A 16,550-nucleotide genomic window follows, 5' to 3' on the forward strand; every position below is an offset into this window, starting at 1 on the left:
TTCAACGGTTCGTCTAATTCTCTACCCTGGGCTAAACTCAGGATTTAAACAAATAATTGTAAATAAAAGCTCATCACATTTCTTCAAGTCCTCGTGAAAGAAGAAGAATCATTGCCATAGACCATAACAAAATAAAAGTAAAAATAAAAATGAATTTGTGATGCCTAGGAATACAATTGAAAAAAAAAACATAAGACGTGCGGTGACATAACGGCAACAGGCCTAATGACGTTCATTGACGTCATATCGTAATGAAGCAAAGGGCAGATCACAATCAGCAATTTTCCCTTTCTAGCAAAATTTGTTTGAAGAATATCGATCTGTTAGTTCTTGAGTTAAGTCGATTCAAACAGACAGAAAGACAAGAATGATGAAAACTGCTAAAATGTCTTTTTTCTACTTCGGTGTCACAATGAGCATTTTGTGACACCGAAAACAGTTTCACAAAGATCAATTTTATAGCATCGTTTCTAGTGATAATTGAATGTGATGGGTAAATTATTATTGTAACAACATCTGGGAGACCATTTAAAATTTAATTTTCAATGAAATGACATTGCTTCGTCAATACCAACCCAATTCCATTAAAATAAAAGTCACTAGATAATAATTTTATATTTAAAAGAATTAAATTAATGAAGCCGAAGTAGAAAAAATACATAGCATGTTACACTCGTTGCACAAGACATGTTGTCGTATAACAATACATATACTATTGTAACACTTTAATTTTATTTACACATGTGTAAAATTGTAAATTAAATCATTCATATTGTCAAGAAACTTTTTCATTTCTAAAACTTTACCTTGGTATGCTTTTTATTGCATATTTTACATTTTTCTGATGTTAGGAAGTTTTGATGAAACTTGATCGTTTTTAATTCAATTAGGTACACTTTTCTTTAGTCTTGCACTAATGAGAGAAATTATTTATAAAAAGTATTGTAAACGTACCAATTCAAATAACAAAAATTGACACATAAAAGGATTTTTTTTCAGTTGATTTATTATAATTATCCTCAAAATTTTAAAATATGTACTGGCTATAAATTTTAACTCATATTAATATAACCTATTTAATAAATACCCACAAAGTTTGCTATATATGTAGGCTACAGTTTCCTAAAGGTCTCTTCGTGGTTGTTTATGTAAATTAATGAGTCACTATTTGTTTATAAAATCAAAAGTACCACAGATATTTTACTTCGACAAGTTTATTTATTTTTGTTGACTATTTGTGGTTGCAATGTTGTTTTGTTTTTTATTTTAGTTTATTTTTCAGTAAATTACATCTGTTTAAAAAACGTAAGATTTTTAGTTCTTCTGATTAGTTTCTTCTACTTGATTCTCCATATTCGTATATTCGTAAAAAGATTTCTATAACTACCACTTTGTTAACATATCTGGTACCCCTCGACTCTGATCGTTTGCTCACGTGTCAACAATTTGAAATAGAAATCAAATTTCAGCCTCGAACAGCTCCATAAATGAAACAGCGACAATGTCTATATTTTGTGCAATTGTTAACCTTCCGAATTAATTAGTTTTCGTTCAGTTGATATGTATCCAACAAAATTATGCATAGTGCTGCTGGCTAGTAGCCACTGCTGTTGTACCTCGTTACTCAAGCACTTGTAAATTTGTCATCACTATTTAATAAAAATTAACCTGGGACCCAGACGTTACGAAATATTTAATTGGTGATTGAGTACCTACCGCACCTTCATAACGGCTATCGATTCCTGTAATATGATCTAATCCATTTTAAAAGACGCTTAGCGCTCTGTTGAGTACAAACGGATTAATCCGCATTGTCGTTACGCAAGCGTTTGTCGCGATAATGAAATGTAACCGTTTAATATTTTTGTCTTGGAAACAAATCCGCATAATCTCGAACTAGAACATCATTTTTTTATTCAATTATTACTTTCGCTATCTAATCTTTTTTAACATCGTGGCCACACCTTCTTACGTTGTGCACCTGAAGGTAATGAATCACGATCAACGGTAGCACCACATATTATAACAAGACCAATCCGTAACAGATAATTAGACGAAAAGTCGAAAAATCAGCGGCGTGTACGTAAACTAGGCGGATCACATTCACTGGCACTAATTATCATCCATAAAAGCGCTCTAATTATCGGGTGCAAGGTTGGGTCGTTCCAGATAGTGCCAGAAAACGGACTTTTACATAATAATGCAAATCTACAAGTCGTCGGCCAATTTCCCTATCGACAGACAATGGTTGACACGGTGATCGAACACCGTTTTTATGCAGATCGTTTATTTACTAATCCAACGCAATTGACAGCTTTCTATCAATTTCAGAATTTTTTATTGACACATCGTCTGCAACGGTGCGGTCGAGTACTTTATTGGCATTCTCACGCCAACGAAAAATCACCGAAAAATTCGTTTCCATATTTATGACCATATTTTGACATTTCGATTTTGAACATGCCAGTGATTAGTTTTACATGTAGCATCGCTTTCGCAACCAGGTCCTCGGCTTTATAAAATTTCAAACAAATTGCTTGTCAGGACGGTGTTGCACCAGAGATGCGAGTTAAGTCATAATTAAAATCCTTTCCGGTTGACCACACCTCGTTCGCTTAATTTAAATGGAAACATGAATGGGGGAGCCCCCGGCTAGCTTCAAGCCCATACGAGCACGATTATACAATGATTTTACTAATGAGTAAGTCACAGTTTGATATCAATATCGGAAATGTAATTCCACCTGGAATTGGAGATAATTGAGTCGGAGTGACTCATGCAAATGTCTCTTGTCGTACAAGTTGTGGAAAAATTGCGAAAGTTTGGAAAGATTAACGGCTCAAGGCGTCGCTTCCGCGGATCATCTTCGCCGATTTGAATTGCAAATCGGTTTCTTCACGACCAACCTCGGACTACTAAAAAAAACACGCCTGGAATGGGAAAAATCGACTGTTAATCATTTTATAATCGATAATAAAAATGTTCGGAAATTACGTTTCGGTCGGGGACGAAAAAGTGTGGCGTGGTTCAGTGTCGTTCACAATTTTACAAAACATCATCGTCGAATTACAAAAAATTAGAGAAAGGTCTAGATATTGAGCAAAGCATTTTGTAATATTAACTCAGTTGTTGCTAAATCGCGTAAAAACTGACCCTTTATTGGTCTGTCATCTGCGACCAAAAACACACCAACCACTGTGGTCGGAGCCACTGATTCATTAATAATTGTTCCTTTGTAAATTGCCTAAGTGGATTGGATTTGTCTGAAAACTGTGTCAATGATTTGCTAATTATGTATAATTCAATATCAAACTCATTATGGCACTACTCGGTGATCGCATTTTCCACATGCGATTATTATTCTTTGATTTGCTGTTTGACGACTGCAATTACAGGTCATCAGAGCGAGACTTGCACTTTTTCGAAAATTGCACCGCGTCACCGTTCTCTACGTCTCAATTTTAACGCAATAGAGCCTCTAGGAAGTTTCATGTTACCGTGTCAAAAAAAAAAATAATTATACACTTACCACCAATTATCGACGATTATAATTATGTAAATGAATAGCGTGTGATTTGTTTTATCAACAAAGATACACTTTAGGTATTCTTCAGGTTATGTAAGAGTCACACGTGGAAATGTGGAATATTGTAATTAAATTTGATATTAGGTTGTGTGAAAGTCTGGACGAGGATAAATTTTCATTATTTCGCGTACCTAGGCTGGAACAGAAAAGTCTCACTCTAATCTTTGGTTTGAAACGACAACATAAACTGTTTGGATGTGAAATAATCGATTGTTGCTAATCCACCGGAAATAACTAAATCTCAGGAATTTTATGTTGGAGGTTGATTCGTTAAAGGCAAATTGCTACGTAATTTTATTGCAATTAGAGAGAATATGACCAATGGCATTTTCGCTTAAAAGAGTTTAATGTTAGTATTGCTTTCAGCCTCGTTTTAAAGTTTTACTGTCGCCTGAAGTTCGTTTTCGAAATACTTTACAATACCGGGTGTCGATTAATATCAATTCATTTTTTTATCTACAAAAAATGGATTTAGATTTATTCCAAAAAAGTAAATTCCCAATGTTTAAAACTTCTTGATGAAGACATAGCCTTCATTGTAAGAAACAAACGATTAATTAAATAAAAAAAATATTTTAGTAAAATAATAGAGAAGATGGCTCTTATACAAAAAAAAAAAATTAAAAATGATTGTATGATGCTGCTGTAAAAATCTACACAACATAAAATGCATTCACGTTGTTTTGGCATAATGGGAGACCATGAAAATTTTGCATTTAATTTTGTAGTAAAGCGGTCTGCTAAATTAGGTTATATTTTTCTAAGATTGAGGTTATAAATAACATCAATGTCTAGTGCATTGTTGTCAGTTTTCATAGTTTGCAGTAGAGTAGTATAGAAGACAAAGTAGGCTCGATCCTGGTTCCTATTATAGGGAAGTTAGATTTGAAAAATCGGCAGCCTGGTTGCCACAGACTTTGTGAAGTAAATGCAAGCAAATCTGCAAGCAAAATAGTTAACATAATATTTATATTTTATTTTCTCTCTAGAAACATTTTGTTAATGAGAAATTTTATTTAAACGCAGATAATGACAATTTTGTGCCAACTCTATTCAATATAAAGACTGATTCACATAACTTTCCGATCCTAACGAAATTTAAATACAGCCAGCAATAAGTTTTTCATTCTTAACTTGATCCAAAAACACGAATTATTTAAACTTTTGCATGGTTTATACAGTGTGAAATAAAATGATTTACATCTAGTTACCTTTGCATTACCCTTGTAAAAATACGAAATGCCGCTCTACAAACAAAAAAAAAAGCCTAACCTCAAAATATTCCAAAATTCCAAATGTGATTTATTGCGAAGGGATGATATGAATGCAAAGTAGAGATTGAAATTAAAAAGGAGCTAACAAAAGCAAGTCACAGCTAGTGTTGAAAGTGGCCACCAACGTTTGTTAATTCAATTTAGTAAATTGTAACAATTGTCAATTCATTTGATGACATTTATTGACAGAACTAATAGTTCGGCACTTCAAAAAAAAAGTAGAGCGGTACAGGAAAATTTACATGTACAAAAATTCCAAAGGTAACTAGATGTAAATCATTTTACCCCACACTGTACAGTTAATTTCAAAATTATCGAGTACACCTCAAAAATCAAGAAGTCAATTTATTAAAGTTTTTTCCAGATGTGAAGATGCCTTTTTGAAATGTAGACGTCATATTTTTATATATGTTAGGTAAGTTTGACAACATATATTTTAGAGCACCATAATATTGTTTGTTTTATCCTCTCTACACGGTGCTCTTCGCGATGTTATAATATTGGGCTACCCTCCGGATCAACCACCCTTCTTCTAATTTGGAAAGAATGACCACTTTCGCGTATTCGGTTAGATTAGGCATTTTGTTTGTCAAAATTGACACTGATCTTTGACAAAAAATGTAAGTGCATTTTACACTGTAGAAAATTAGGTGTACTCTATAATTTTGAAATTAACTGTACATCCTCCACAAAAGTCTTAATTATAAAAATTTAGAAATGGCAGTAATCGACAATATTTCTTTTTATTTAAGAAACTGACTCATCATGTATCAATATCATATCGACCCATTCGTCATTAGACCACATTTAATTAACAAAAATTATTTCAGAATTATACAAAAAGAAACTGTCAAGTGATTGTCAATAATGCCAGGAGTGTCCAGATTTCATAGTACCTAAATAAAAGTATCAAGTCATCACTGAATAACGTATTACTGGCTGCATTTAACTTTCGTTAGGGTCGGAAAGTTATGTGAATCAGTCTGTATGTACATATTAGTGTAGATTTATGCCAAGATGCTCAAGAATTTCACATTTTCAAAAATAATTGTTCTAAAATGAGCTCATATCTGTTCTCACGAAGTAACTCCAATTTTTTAGTGAAGCAACAGATTTTGGTGGGGTGCATTTTGCACAACCTTTCCACCTGGAATGACGCATGAGAGAGGAAATCCGTTCGATTTTTCGGAATGAATTATCGTTTAATAAAATTCCTGACAGCAGTCTGCTAATTCTAATATGGACCACTTTTTGTAACGATAACAAAGATTTCTGCTCTCCTCCATAAAACCAAAACATCAATTCTTGTCTATTTATATCCAAAAATGAATCAACATTTAATTGGACATGACGTAATGTTTGCTAATTTGAAAATTTACCACCATACCATACCATATCACCATAATTCTGCCACATACAAGATATTAAATTATGTATAACGAATAACACATGACGGGCGGAGCTGATATTTTTTATTATATGTCTATAATTCTGTTTTTATGTGAAAGCAATTTGATTTTATGACAGCTAATAAACTTAATTAATTAAATGAAGGTAGCTGAATTATTAGCTTATTTTTAATTTATAATTCAGTGTAAACGATTGATGACGTTAAAATTGAAACATATTATCGAAATCCTGTAGACTGAGGATAAACATTTTTGTCCAACAACCTTTTTTTATATGATTCAAGTTTAAGCGTAAATGAGGTTATATAATAAAGTATCTTGGGAAGAGGTACTGCAGCCTCTTTATGCGTACAGTTTCTTAAATTGTCAATGTCAAGTGATAATTATTAAGTGATTCTTAAAATTGTGCTTTAAAACAAAAATTCCCAAAATTTTTAGTAATAATAATTTCCCAGCAGCAGAATGTTACTTTGCTGTTAATTCATTTACTTAAGCTTTTATAATCTTTCACGCTGTAGCAACAATGCAAATAGAGAAGCGTTAAGTTATTCAGCAAAAATAATTTTAACGTTAATTTTAATGCAAATTATCTGCTTTACATTATTTGTTATTTAAATTAATTTTGTCACTTCTTGCAGACTCTCGTTTATAATGTATGTTATAATATGTTATAAAGTAATGTTGTAATCGTGTAATATTAACGTTCCAGTTGTAGCGCGTGATCCTCATCTCGACAAATTTGTTACTTTTTCCCCGAAGGTGATTTGGAAACTGAACTAGACACAAAACCATTAATTTACCAAATATTTTCTAGCTGCGCCTGCAATCTTCGGATGCTTTACAGGTCACATCAAAAACATGTCATTATTCAATTAATATTTTCTTCGACTCCACGACACCATGTTAAGACGATAATTAGAGGCTCGTTTATAATAAGGTATCAAATGACACTAATGCGGATGGTATTTGCCCAGTTTCTTGTAATAGCCACATATTTCATACAGGCGCAAGCTGGAAAATGGTAACCGGTTGGGATAGTCGATTAACATGTCTTGGAAATGTGCTAAAAAAATTTACATTGTAGTCGTTTCGATTTTATATAACAATTTTGTTTCATAATAACGCAATAATGATACATTTTAGTCTGATTTATCACTGATATTATTTATAATTAGGCAACACGTCCACGATTCCCAAAAGTACAAAATCATTGTGCGAAGTTATGGATAGAGTTTTTCCCCACTCTTTGATACATTTTGAGATATGAGATTATGTCACAAATAAAACTTTTGACACAGGTGAGTATAAGGTCACTTTTCGTCATAATAGGTAATAGGTAAGTGTTTCATTTCAAAAGACTTATTATGGCCCAAGTTGCACTTTCATGGTGCTGTTACGAAATTATGCGGTTGAGCTCTCGATAAATTGATTTTTTAAATTTTTCGGCCATTACCAGATGACAGACTGATTAAGATGCAGTCGGAGCTTTAAATTTTAATTAGTCCAAGCATCATAATCAATTACTGGCGTTGCCCCACGGAACCTTCGATGTTTTATGCAATTTCCTTAAGACAATTTAATCACATTTCGCAATCCGAAATTTCATCTGGGTCAATCATCGATGCCCTTCACGAATTTCAAGAATAATCTTACAATGCGTCGGTAATTACATAAAAACAACAATCACATCGGTATCCCCGGTCTCTTTTTGTCAAAGTTAAGCAAGCTTCATACGAAACGCGACAGGCTGCGGCCGGTGTGGAAAAGGCGAATGAATGGCGCGATTCATATATGATGTTTTGATCTAGTTTAACACCATCACACGTGATTAAAAAAAGCGACCAAAACCCTACCACCTAACTATATAAACCCAAGTCGTCGTCCCGTTCTGCATCACACATCGATTGTGCATTTAACAGTTTAGTTTACCCAAAACCACCATCATGAAATTCTTGGTGAGTACCGCATCATCGTAGAAGTGCCCATCTGACCGTTTCCTTGCAGGTTTGTGTTGTCGCCGTGTTGGCCATCGCCTCCGCCGCCGAAGAGAAGAAAGAAAAGCGCGGCCTCCTGGGTCTCGGCTACGGAGGTGGTCTTGGCTACGGAGGTGGTCTTGGCTACGGAGGACTCGGCTACGGCAGCGTCGGCAGCATCGGCCATGGCTACAGCAGCATCGGTAGCATCGGCAGCTATGGCGGCTTAGGGCACGGTCTCGCCTACTCTGCCCCCTTGAGCGCCGGAATCGGCTACCACGCCGCTCCCATCGTCTCTGCTCCCGTCGTCACCAAGTCTGTGGTCGCCGCCCCAGTATTGACCAAATCCATCGTCTCCACTCCCCTCGTGGCTAAGTCCTATGCCACCCCCATCGTGTCCGCTCCCCTCGTCACCAAGTCCTATGCTGCCCCCATCATTTCTGCCCCAGTAGTGACCAAGGCGATCGCCGCTCCCGTAGCTGTCGGTTATGGCGGACACGGACTCCTTGACAGCGGTTTGGGATACAGCGGTTTGGGATATGGCGGTTTGGGATACAGCGGTTTGGGATACAGCGGTCTGGGATACAGCGGCGTAGGTGTTGGACACGGTTTGGCTTTGGGAGGACATGGATACTCTCTTGGATCATCCCTTGGATACTCCGGTTTGGGATACGGAAAACTCATCCATTAGAGTCCAGTGATGTTGATTTTGTATTAATTTAAATGATAATTGTATTGTACATATTGTATGATCGATGTGAAATTAAATTATAATTTTGTACTTACTCCTGTTTTTCATGTTTTTAACACTTCCGATTTCGATTTCATGTAAGAAGTGTCTCACCTTGAAATGTGAACTAATCCACGTAATAGTTTCAGTGACCAATGTTACTAAACTATTATTTTTTCTTGTGCAATCATAATTACATAAGAAATGTTGAGACGAATCGACATGAATTTTTACATTTTTCAAATGTAAAATGTGTCAGTTCTATCAATCATTATCATAAAACAGCCAAATAAGAAACTGTTGCCTAATTGTATCGATTAATTACATTCAAAAAGCCAGCCCATAAACTTTTTTTTTCAAATATAAAATCCTAGGACTCGTTTCAAAATTGTCCGCTTAAGGTCTGTCAGGAAGTCCCCGACAACTCTTGACAAAAAAGTGTAACGATTAGTTTTTTCTGAAATTTCGTCACACATTTGGCAATTATTCCTTTTGCAGATATTGTTATAAGGACAAATTATTCAAGAAATGCATGTAAAACATGTAACAAGATTTACAAAACTCGATTAAACACTTTATTGCGAGACATTGTTGCTTATTAAACTTTTAATGAAGTGGCACCGGAGTGAAGGTCACGTGTTACTTAACCCTTTGCTGCAAGCTCGAACAGTTTGTTAAAAAGCGACATTGTCTCCGCTCGTGAAGATTTCGATTATTTTGTTCTAATATCAATTGAACTTTCTCTCGTCATTAAATCTTCATAAAATTATGCGATCCCATGAAGTTATAAAATGTCCTCTGGGTTATGTGCGTTTGTAACTGTATATCTCAATACTAGTCGTTTCATAAGTTATAAATAATTGCAAGAGCTAAATGGGTGTAATGTGCAACATCCGCTGTTACAACCAACAGTAATGGAGACGAAGTGGTCAGGTTCAGGTAGATGAATCAGATACACGTAATGTTCATAATGAACTTATTATCATGCCTGTTATCAGTTTCATTCATCGAAATTTTCAGCTCCTTTCACTTATTACAGATCCGAATCTAATGTTAATTTTATACAAATGTCGCAGTAGGACTTAATCCCGGTAATGCTTGAGGTGTGTCTAAATTAGAGCAACATGGTCGATAACAAAACGGAATTATTACTTAAACCTTTTTGGTAACACTAGTTCATGAGGTGCAATATTAATAACATAAAAGTGAAAGGGTGTGGAATTTTTTTTGCATTCGTTCATTGAATGTTTTAGGACATCTGCAGATGATTTATTAATAATTGCGCAAGTAAATGAGTGCGAATGCAAATGTCACATGTGATTCATAAGAATGTTACATTTTTGGAGAATTTGGAAAGAAGCTTAAATTTAAATAAAATGGTTGCCATTAAATGTAGGTAAGTTATTGAGAGGAATTGCTTACAGTTAAATGTGGTTGGTCCAAAAAAACTCAAAAATTTTAGTAGCTAGCAGTTCTCGTATTTCCTTAATTAAATACAGGGTGAATCAACCAAAATAAATGTTTTGTGACACTTAACCTCAATTTTTCTAAAAATGACCGAACAGGTCAAATTAATTTGCGAAATATACAGTATGTCCCCGGATTGAGTTTATAAGAGGAAACAAATTTTTATTTTTGATTTTACGTAAAAACTTCAGAGGAATAACATTTTTTGCTTCCGTTATTAAAATCTCAGTATTGATACACTGTATTCTTAAATTAACATTTTTTGTTCAAATTTGGACTTTATTTTATGTTATAAATTTTATTACAATTGGCCTGGTTTTTTGACAAACAACTTATTGCTGTTGCAAAATGTTGTCTTTAGAACAAAAAATTTATTTAATCCAATGTTGGACCGGTTTTTTTTTTTTTTTTTAATAAGAAAAGAGCTTATATTAATAACATAATTACATAAACATTTTTGTTTTATAATACAAAAATTTCCGATAATATTGCGGAATCTGGAAAAGTGCCCCGAATGCTTACAGCGTTTCCACATTGAATGGCAAGGGAAATCCTCTCGAAAAGGAATTTCTTTGATTTTGAATCGCCTGATTCCGCGATAAGTCGGTTTCCGATGACATTAATGAAATCGATGGGTTCTTTGCACCAAGGGCCTAAGGTTTCAAATGCTAAACCTTTAAACACGTAGTTTGACGAAATGATTGAACTATATTTGCTATGTTTGCGTTTGTAAGCCATTTCAGCATAATTACAAAATTTAATGAAAAATTTCCCAACAGTTATGTATCAGGCATGGGTGTTCAGAAGCTTAAACTTCGATACAGGGTTGAATGATGTACAGAAAACGGCCCATAGTTAATAGAATAGTTTTATATTCAATTATCATTTGATTTTTTCAAAAAAAAGGAAAATATTTTTTCTGCATTTTCTTTGATTTTAATGTTAAGTCTTCTTCTGTGTTGAAAAAGACTTTTTAATAACAGAAATGGGGGTTTCAGATGAAGCAAAAAATGTTATTCCTCTGAAGTTTTTGCGTAAAATCAAAAATAAAAATTTTTTCCCTCTTGTAAACTCAATCCGGGGACATACTGTAGATCGTTCAAAAATCAATAAACGACCACCTGTTGAATTAGGTTTATGAAATAGAGAAACTCTAGACCTATAATATATTCATTTTTGTTTTAGACCAGAGTAGGCTATTTTAATTTTTTAAATGTTGGTATCGGGGCTATGTCAAAATAACAAAATCAAAATTGTTTGAACTGCCAGTGTCAAATTTGACATTATTATTAAGTATTAAGGTAAATTAGTTTTAAATTTGTACAATATTTACATTTATCACTAAATACACACATTATTGAGTCCTCGAAACTATGTATAAGGCATTCACGATCTTTTTGGGACCGAGTTGGCTATAGGTACATTGTTGTCGAATCTCTTAAATCTGATCTGTCCTTTTTAAATTAAATTAAATCGTTTAGTTTCTTACGAATATTATAGTTATTTATTTAACGAGTTCGTGTGTAATTTGGGCTTTTTTTCGCATGAGTGGGCCAGTTTAAAACTCGAGTGAAACGAGAGTTTTAAAGGTCCACGAGTGCCAAAAAAAGCGCAAATTACACAACAACGCGTTGAATACAACGTTTTTTTGTTCGACGAGCCCCCCCCCCCCCCCCCCAAAGGCTCCAAATGGATGAAAATCTTTAAAATTAGCTTGACGTTTCGTTTTGACAAGTTGTCAAATTCATCAAAATCCGTTCACACAGGAGAAAATTCTCAAATTCTGACAGTGTCGAACAAAAAAAAAAATAAATATGGCAATCCGGTGGCAAGAAAATGTCGAACAGACACTGACAGAGAAAAAAAATTGCATCCGTTGCATCACTGAGTCAGTTAGTCCAACATGAAAAGAAAAAATCATAGCCAACTCGATCCCAAAAAGATCGTGAATACCGTGTGAGCAACAAGTAGGTACTGATTGAGTTGGCAATAAATTCTGGTGATTTTTGGTGACTTTTATGTCATGTTCCAACGAGAAAACCACTTTATTAATAAAAGATTACAAAAACCAAGACGTTTAAATTTGAAATGTATACCAGGTGTCAATATTGTCAATAAAACAAACCGAAATAGGTACAATTCACAGTCTTGAAAATTTTATGTAAATTTTTTTTTTGACAACTGTAACAGTTATTGTTGCTCACCCTGTAGTTAATTAGAAAATGATAATGCTTGGCTACATGGTCATGAATTTTGACAAGAAAGTGTAACCTCAAATATTATACATATTGTCATTCAGCCACAGTCTTACCATACAACTCGCCAAATTTCCATAGTCTACTCTGGTCTAAAATAAATTAAAAAATTTTGAATTTGAAGTCAAAAAACTCCTTGTTTTTTGCTGCTTTGAAATTAAATTCGTGAATTTTTCATAATTGTTCGTTGTTTTCGTGTTTAGTGTTGTTATTGTTCTTTGTTATAGTGCGTATGGATTATTATTTCTAGTGAAGCCCTCGTTGTGTGGCGCCCTCATTGGCGGAAATTGGCTCTTCTCAGAAACATTTTCATAATGCATTTTTGATTAAATTAACAGGGACAGGGCAGTAGGTGGAAGATACGAGTACATTAACGAAAATAGCCACATTACAGTCCCCTTTGCAAATTAATTTGATCTGAACTGCTGTTTTTCGAAAATTGAAGTTAAGTATCACAAGATTTGCCTGTCTCGTTTCTGTCGACGAGCATCAAATTTGTATATGCACACATTTTTCTATTTGATTGATAAGCTGAAGACATGTTATGATACGTGTCCCAACGAAAATAATAATTAACATAATCCATGAGATAGGTATAGTAAAATATTCGATTATTATCTCTATAAGATTGTAAACAACTTAAGATTATTTCTGACTGAACCTGTCATTATCCTTTCATCTCGTTATTAAGTTTTCCTAATAGTATTAATTACCTACTAATTAATTAATTATTAATATTAATCACAGATTTATTGACTATTATTTACAAAAATAATTCTATATACACATTAACAGAGAAAAATATACAACTGTGAACTAAAAGTACAAATATATTGATGCCCTCTTGTCGACTGGTGCTCTACAACTTCGTGTCAAACGCAAACGTTATATAAAAATAAATACTATGATCGTTGCTATACAATAAAGTGGTTAATGTGACTTATTTTTGATGTGTGAATGGCGGTTCTAGCCCAACAGACGGCCTGACAAGATTTTCCGGGTGTTGTGACGGGTCGTGGAAATTTCCCGGATGAAACTGTCTCCCCCCATCCGGTAGATAATTAGGGTGTTGAGGTAGATGTGCAGGTATTTGTACATCAGTGTGTCCAGGTTGAATGGAACCTTGTATGAGTATATTGGAACTTGCGCTGTCTCCATGTTGAATCTGCTGATTGAAGTGATGCCGTACGTTTCCAGGCAACTGTTGGTGAAACAGAACCGAAGGATTTTGAGGCAGCTGCGGATCAACAGGAGCTTGTTGAGGATGTTGGTGGAAAACGGTATTAGGATCATGAGGTAGTTGTTGATGGAGAACGGCGTTAGGATCCTGAGGTAGTTGTTGCTGAAAAACTTCGGGATGTTGAGCGTGGACATGTGGGTGTTGATGAAAAAGTTCAGGGTGTTGAGCGTGGATATGTGGGTGTTGATGGAAAAGTTCTGGATGTTGAGCGGGAACCTGCGGGTGTTGGTGGAAAAGTTCGGGATGTTGAGCAGGAACATGTGCGTGTTGGTGGAAGACAGCATTCGGATCGTGTGGCAGCTGCTGATGGAAAACCTCTGGATGTTGAGCCTGTTGGAACAGGTGATGTACGTGGTCGGGCAATTGTTGCTGGAATATGGGATGGTTTTGGGGAATTATGGGAGTTTGCACGTCGTGTTGTTCGTGCGGGGGTTGTGGAATCTGGGGGTGGACGTGTTGGGGAACATGAGCGTGGACATGTGTGGGATGTCCATGAAGTGGAAAAACGGGTTGAGGAGCTTGCGGTACAATCACTGCAGGTGGTGGGGCAACGGGTACATGGTGGTGATGGTGTACGAAAGCTCCAGGAGCATACTGGCCGATGATATCGGGGTTGTACAGTGGTACTCCCGCTGGACCTATCGGTACTTGATGGATGAAGGGGAAAGTTGGGCCAAACGCAGGATGTACTGGTTTGACGGCTGGTGCAATGGGTACCAGCGGGGCGACTGGCTGCGGTAGAGGTATCAAAGGCTTGGATGGTACTATCGGAACGACAGGTTTAACCGGAACATGCACCGGCTTGGCTGGTATCACCTGCTGAACCGCGAATATCGGCTGGACAGGTTTGACGGGAACCACAGGTTTAACCACCGACACTGGTACCGGGTGAACATGCACAGGTTTAGCACTAATCCATCCTTGTTGCTGCCACGGTTTGTGTGGTACGTGAGGCGGTGCTGGTACGTGAATCGGAACAGGCTTCACTATCGGTGCCACCGGTTTCACAACAGGTACCACTGGTCTGACTATCGGAACAATCGGTCTCCAACCCGTTTGATGAATCACAGGGCGTACAGGCAGAAGAGGTCTGAGAATGAGGGGATGTTTTATGTGTAATTTTGTCCCATGGTGATGGTGGTGGTGGTGGTGATGATAGGGGTGTGCTTTGATACCGAGGGGTTTTATGACTGGTACGTATTTTAAGTCAACCGGTCCGTAGCCGATGACATATTTGAAGCCCGACGGGTGAACTCCAACGTGTTTGGCCCAACCGTGAGGACCCGAGAAGACCGTTCGTTTGTCTTGTTCTTTAGTGGGATGTTCTTGTTCGTAATCATTGACTGGATTCAGGTACTCGTTTTGATTTTGTTGTTGCAAATCGGCCTCGGACGAGACGGTCTTCATAAAAACGAAAATGAACACAACGCATGCCTGGAATAAATTCAATTTTACAACGAGACTTCTCTACCGCATATTGCGAAACTTATTGTTCTTTGAACAAAACACCGAACAAATTAATTTATCAATCTGTTAACAAATCAATTATTTAGCCTTTTGTTGGAGTTTTTGCTGAGTAACAGTTTAATCGACACTCACCATTAACATCCTCATGTTGATTATTCTTGCACTTACAACAAACGTTCTAAAAAAACTAAACCAACATCATCACAGTACGGTTTGACAACAACAAAAACGAAACAGTCACTTTCTTTTTGTTTTTATACAAACCATTTCTAATGGACGAGGGTTGTATGCTAAACAGTTGTGCGCTGTTTAATATTAATAAATGTCACTGTCGAAGAAAGTACTTACCAATTTCAGATGCATTTCTTTGGTTAATTGCTACTATGAGGTTGCAATAATAATTAGTGACACCTTTTCTTTAGCTGATTTCGTGCGATTTGCTGGCGGATTTTGTTTTTATTTAAATTTCAAGGAAACGACACAGAAAACTTGAAATCAATGCTTAAAATTATTTAGAACGTTGACCGATCGCTGTCGTCGACTTGTCTACCACTAAAACACGAATTTCTTCTTGGTAGGTTTTTTATTTCTTTTCAATTGCAACATGGACAGTGATATATTGTCATAATTATAACTACATTAAAAAAATCCCATTTTTTTGTTAAGGAAATTTTGTTTAATTAACTAATTAAGTACATAATTGTTAATCACCTCATATTCATTTCGTTACCAGTAATTTAGTAAATCTAATTATGTATTTTATTATCCAAACTGTAGTTTAGGGAGAGCTCAGCCAAAATTGAGTTCTTAACTTTATACCAAAAAGGGGTTGATAGATTTTTGAAATAATACAGAGAATACAAAAGAGAACAAAATGAAATATATTATAGTCTCCAAAAGAAACATATTGGTAATGTTAATTGTAAAAATAATTCTTTGATTTGCGGAACTGAAGGGGAAACCATTGAACACATCATTTCTTCTTGCAGCGTTTTGGCTCAAAGCGAATATAAGAAACGTCATGATATATTCGCAAAAATTATACACATGAATTTAGCAGTTAAATTCAAATTATTAAAGGATACACAACCACATTATATTTATAAACCAGAAACTTGTTTGGAAAATGACAATTACAAATTATATTTT

General features: G+C 35.4%; 3 protein-coding genes across 3 annotated transcripts in view; 2 read left to right on the forward strand and 1 right to left on the reverse strand.

Moving 5' to 3' along the window:
- Positions 1-16,550, forward strand: part of LOC138133190 (uncharacterized) — a 30,251-nt gene that overhangs the window by 5,147 nt on the left and 8,554 nt on the right. The gene's annotated exons all lie outside the window — the stretch shown is intronic.
- LOC138133616 (cuticle protein 64-like) lies at positions 8,067-9,027 on the forward strand. The gene is made up of 2 exons (XM_069051548.1): positions 8,067-8,224; positions 8,274-9,027. Exons 1-2 carry the CDS (start codon positions 8,213-8,215, stop codon positions 8,931-8,933), a joined length of 672 nt encoding a protein of 223 aa, XP_068907649.1. The 5' UTR covers positions 8,067-8,212; the 3' UTR covers positions 8,934-9,027.
- LOC138133626 (uncharacterized) lies at positions 13,430-15,805 on the reverse strand. The gene is made up of 2 exons (XM_069051550.1): positions 15,534-15,805; positions 13,430-15,368 (listed from the first exon to the last, which is right to left on the reverse strand). The coding sequence occupies exons 1-2, from the start codon at positions 15,546-15,548 to the stop codon at positions 13,635-13,637; spliced, it is 1,749 nt and encodes a 582-aa protein (XP_068907651.1). The 5' UTR covers positions 15,549-15,805; the 3' UTR covers positions 13,430-13,634.

The sequence above is a fragment of the Tenebrio molitor genome, chromosome 6 (genome assembly GCF_963966145.1).
Source record: "Tenebrio molitor chromosome 6, icTenMoli1.1, whole genome shotgun sequence".
In the NCBI taxonomy this organism is placed as follows: Eukaryota; Metazoa; Arthropoda; class Insecta; order Coleoptera; family Tenebrionidae; genus Tenebrio; species Tenebrio molitor.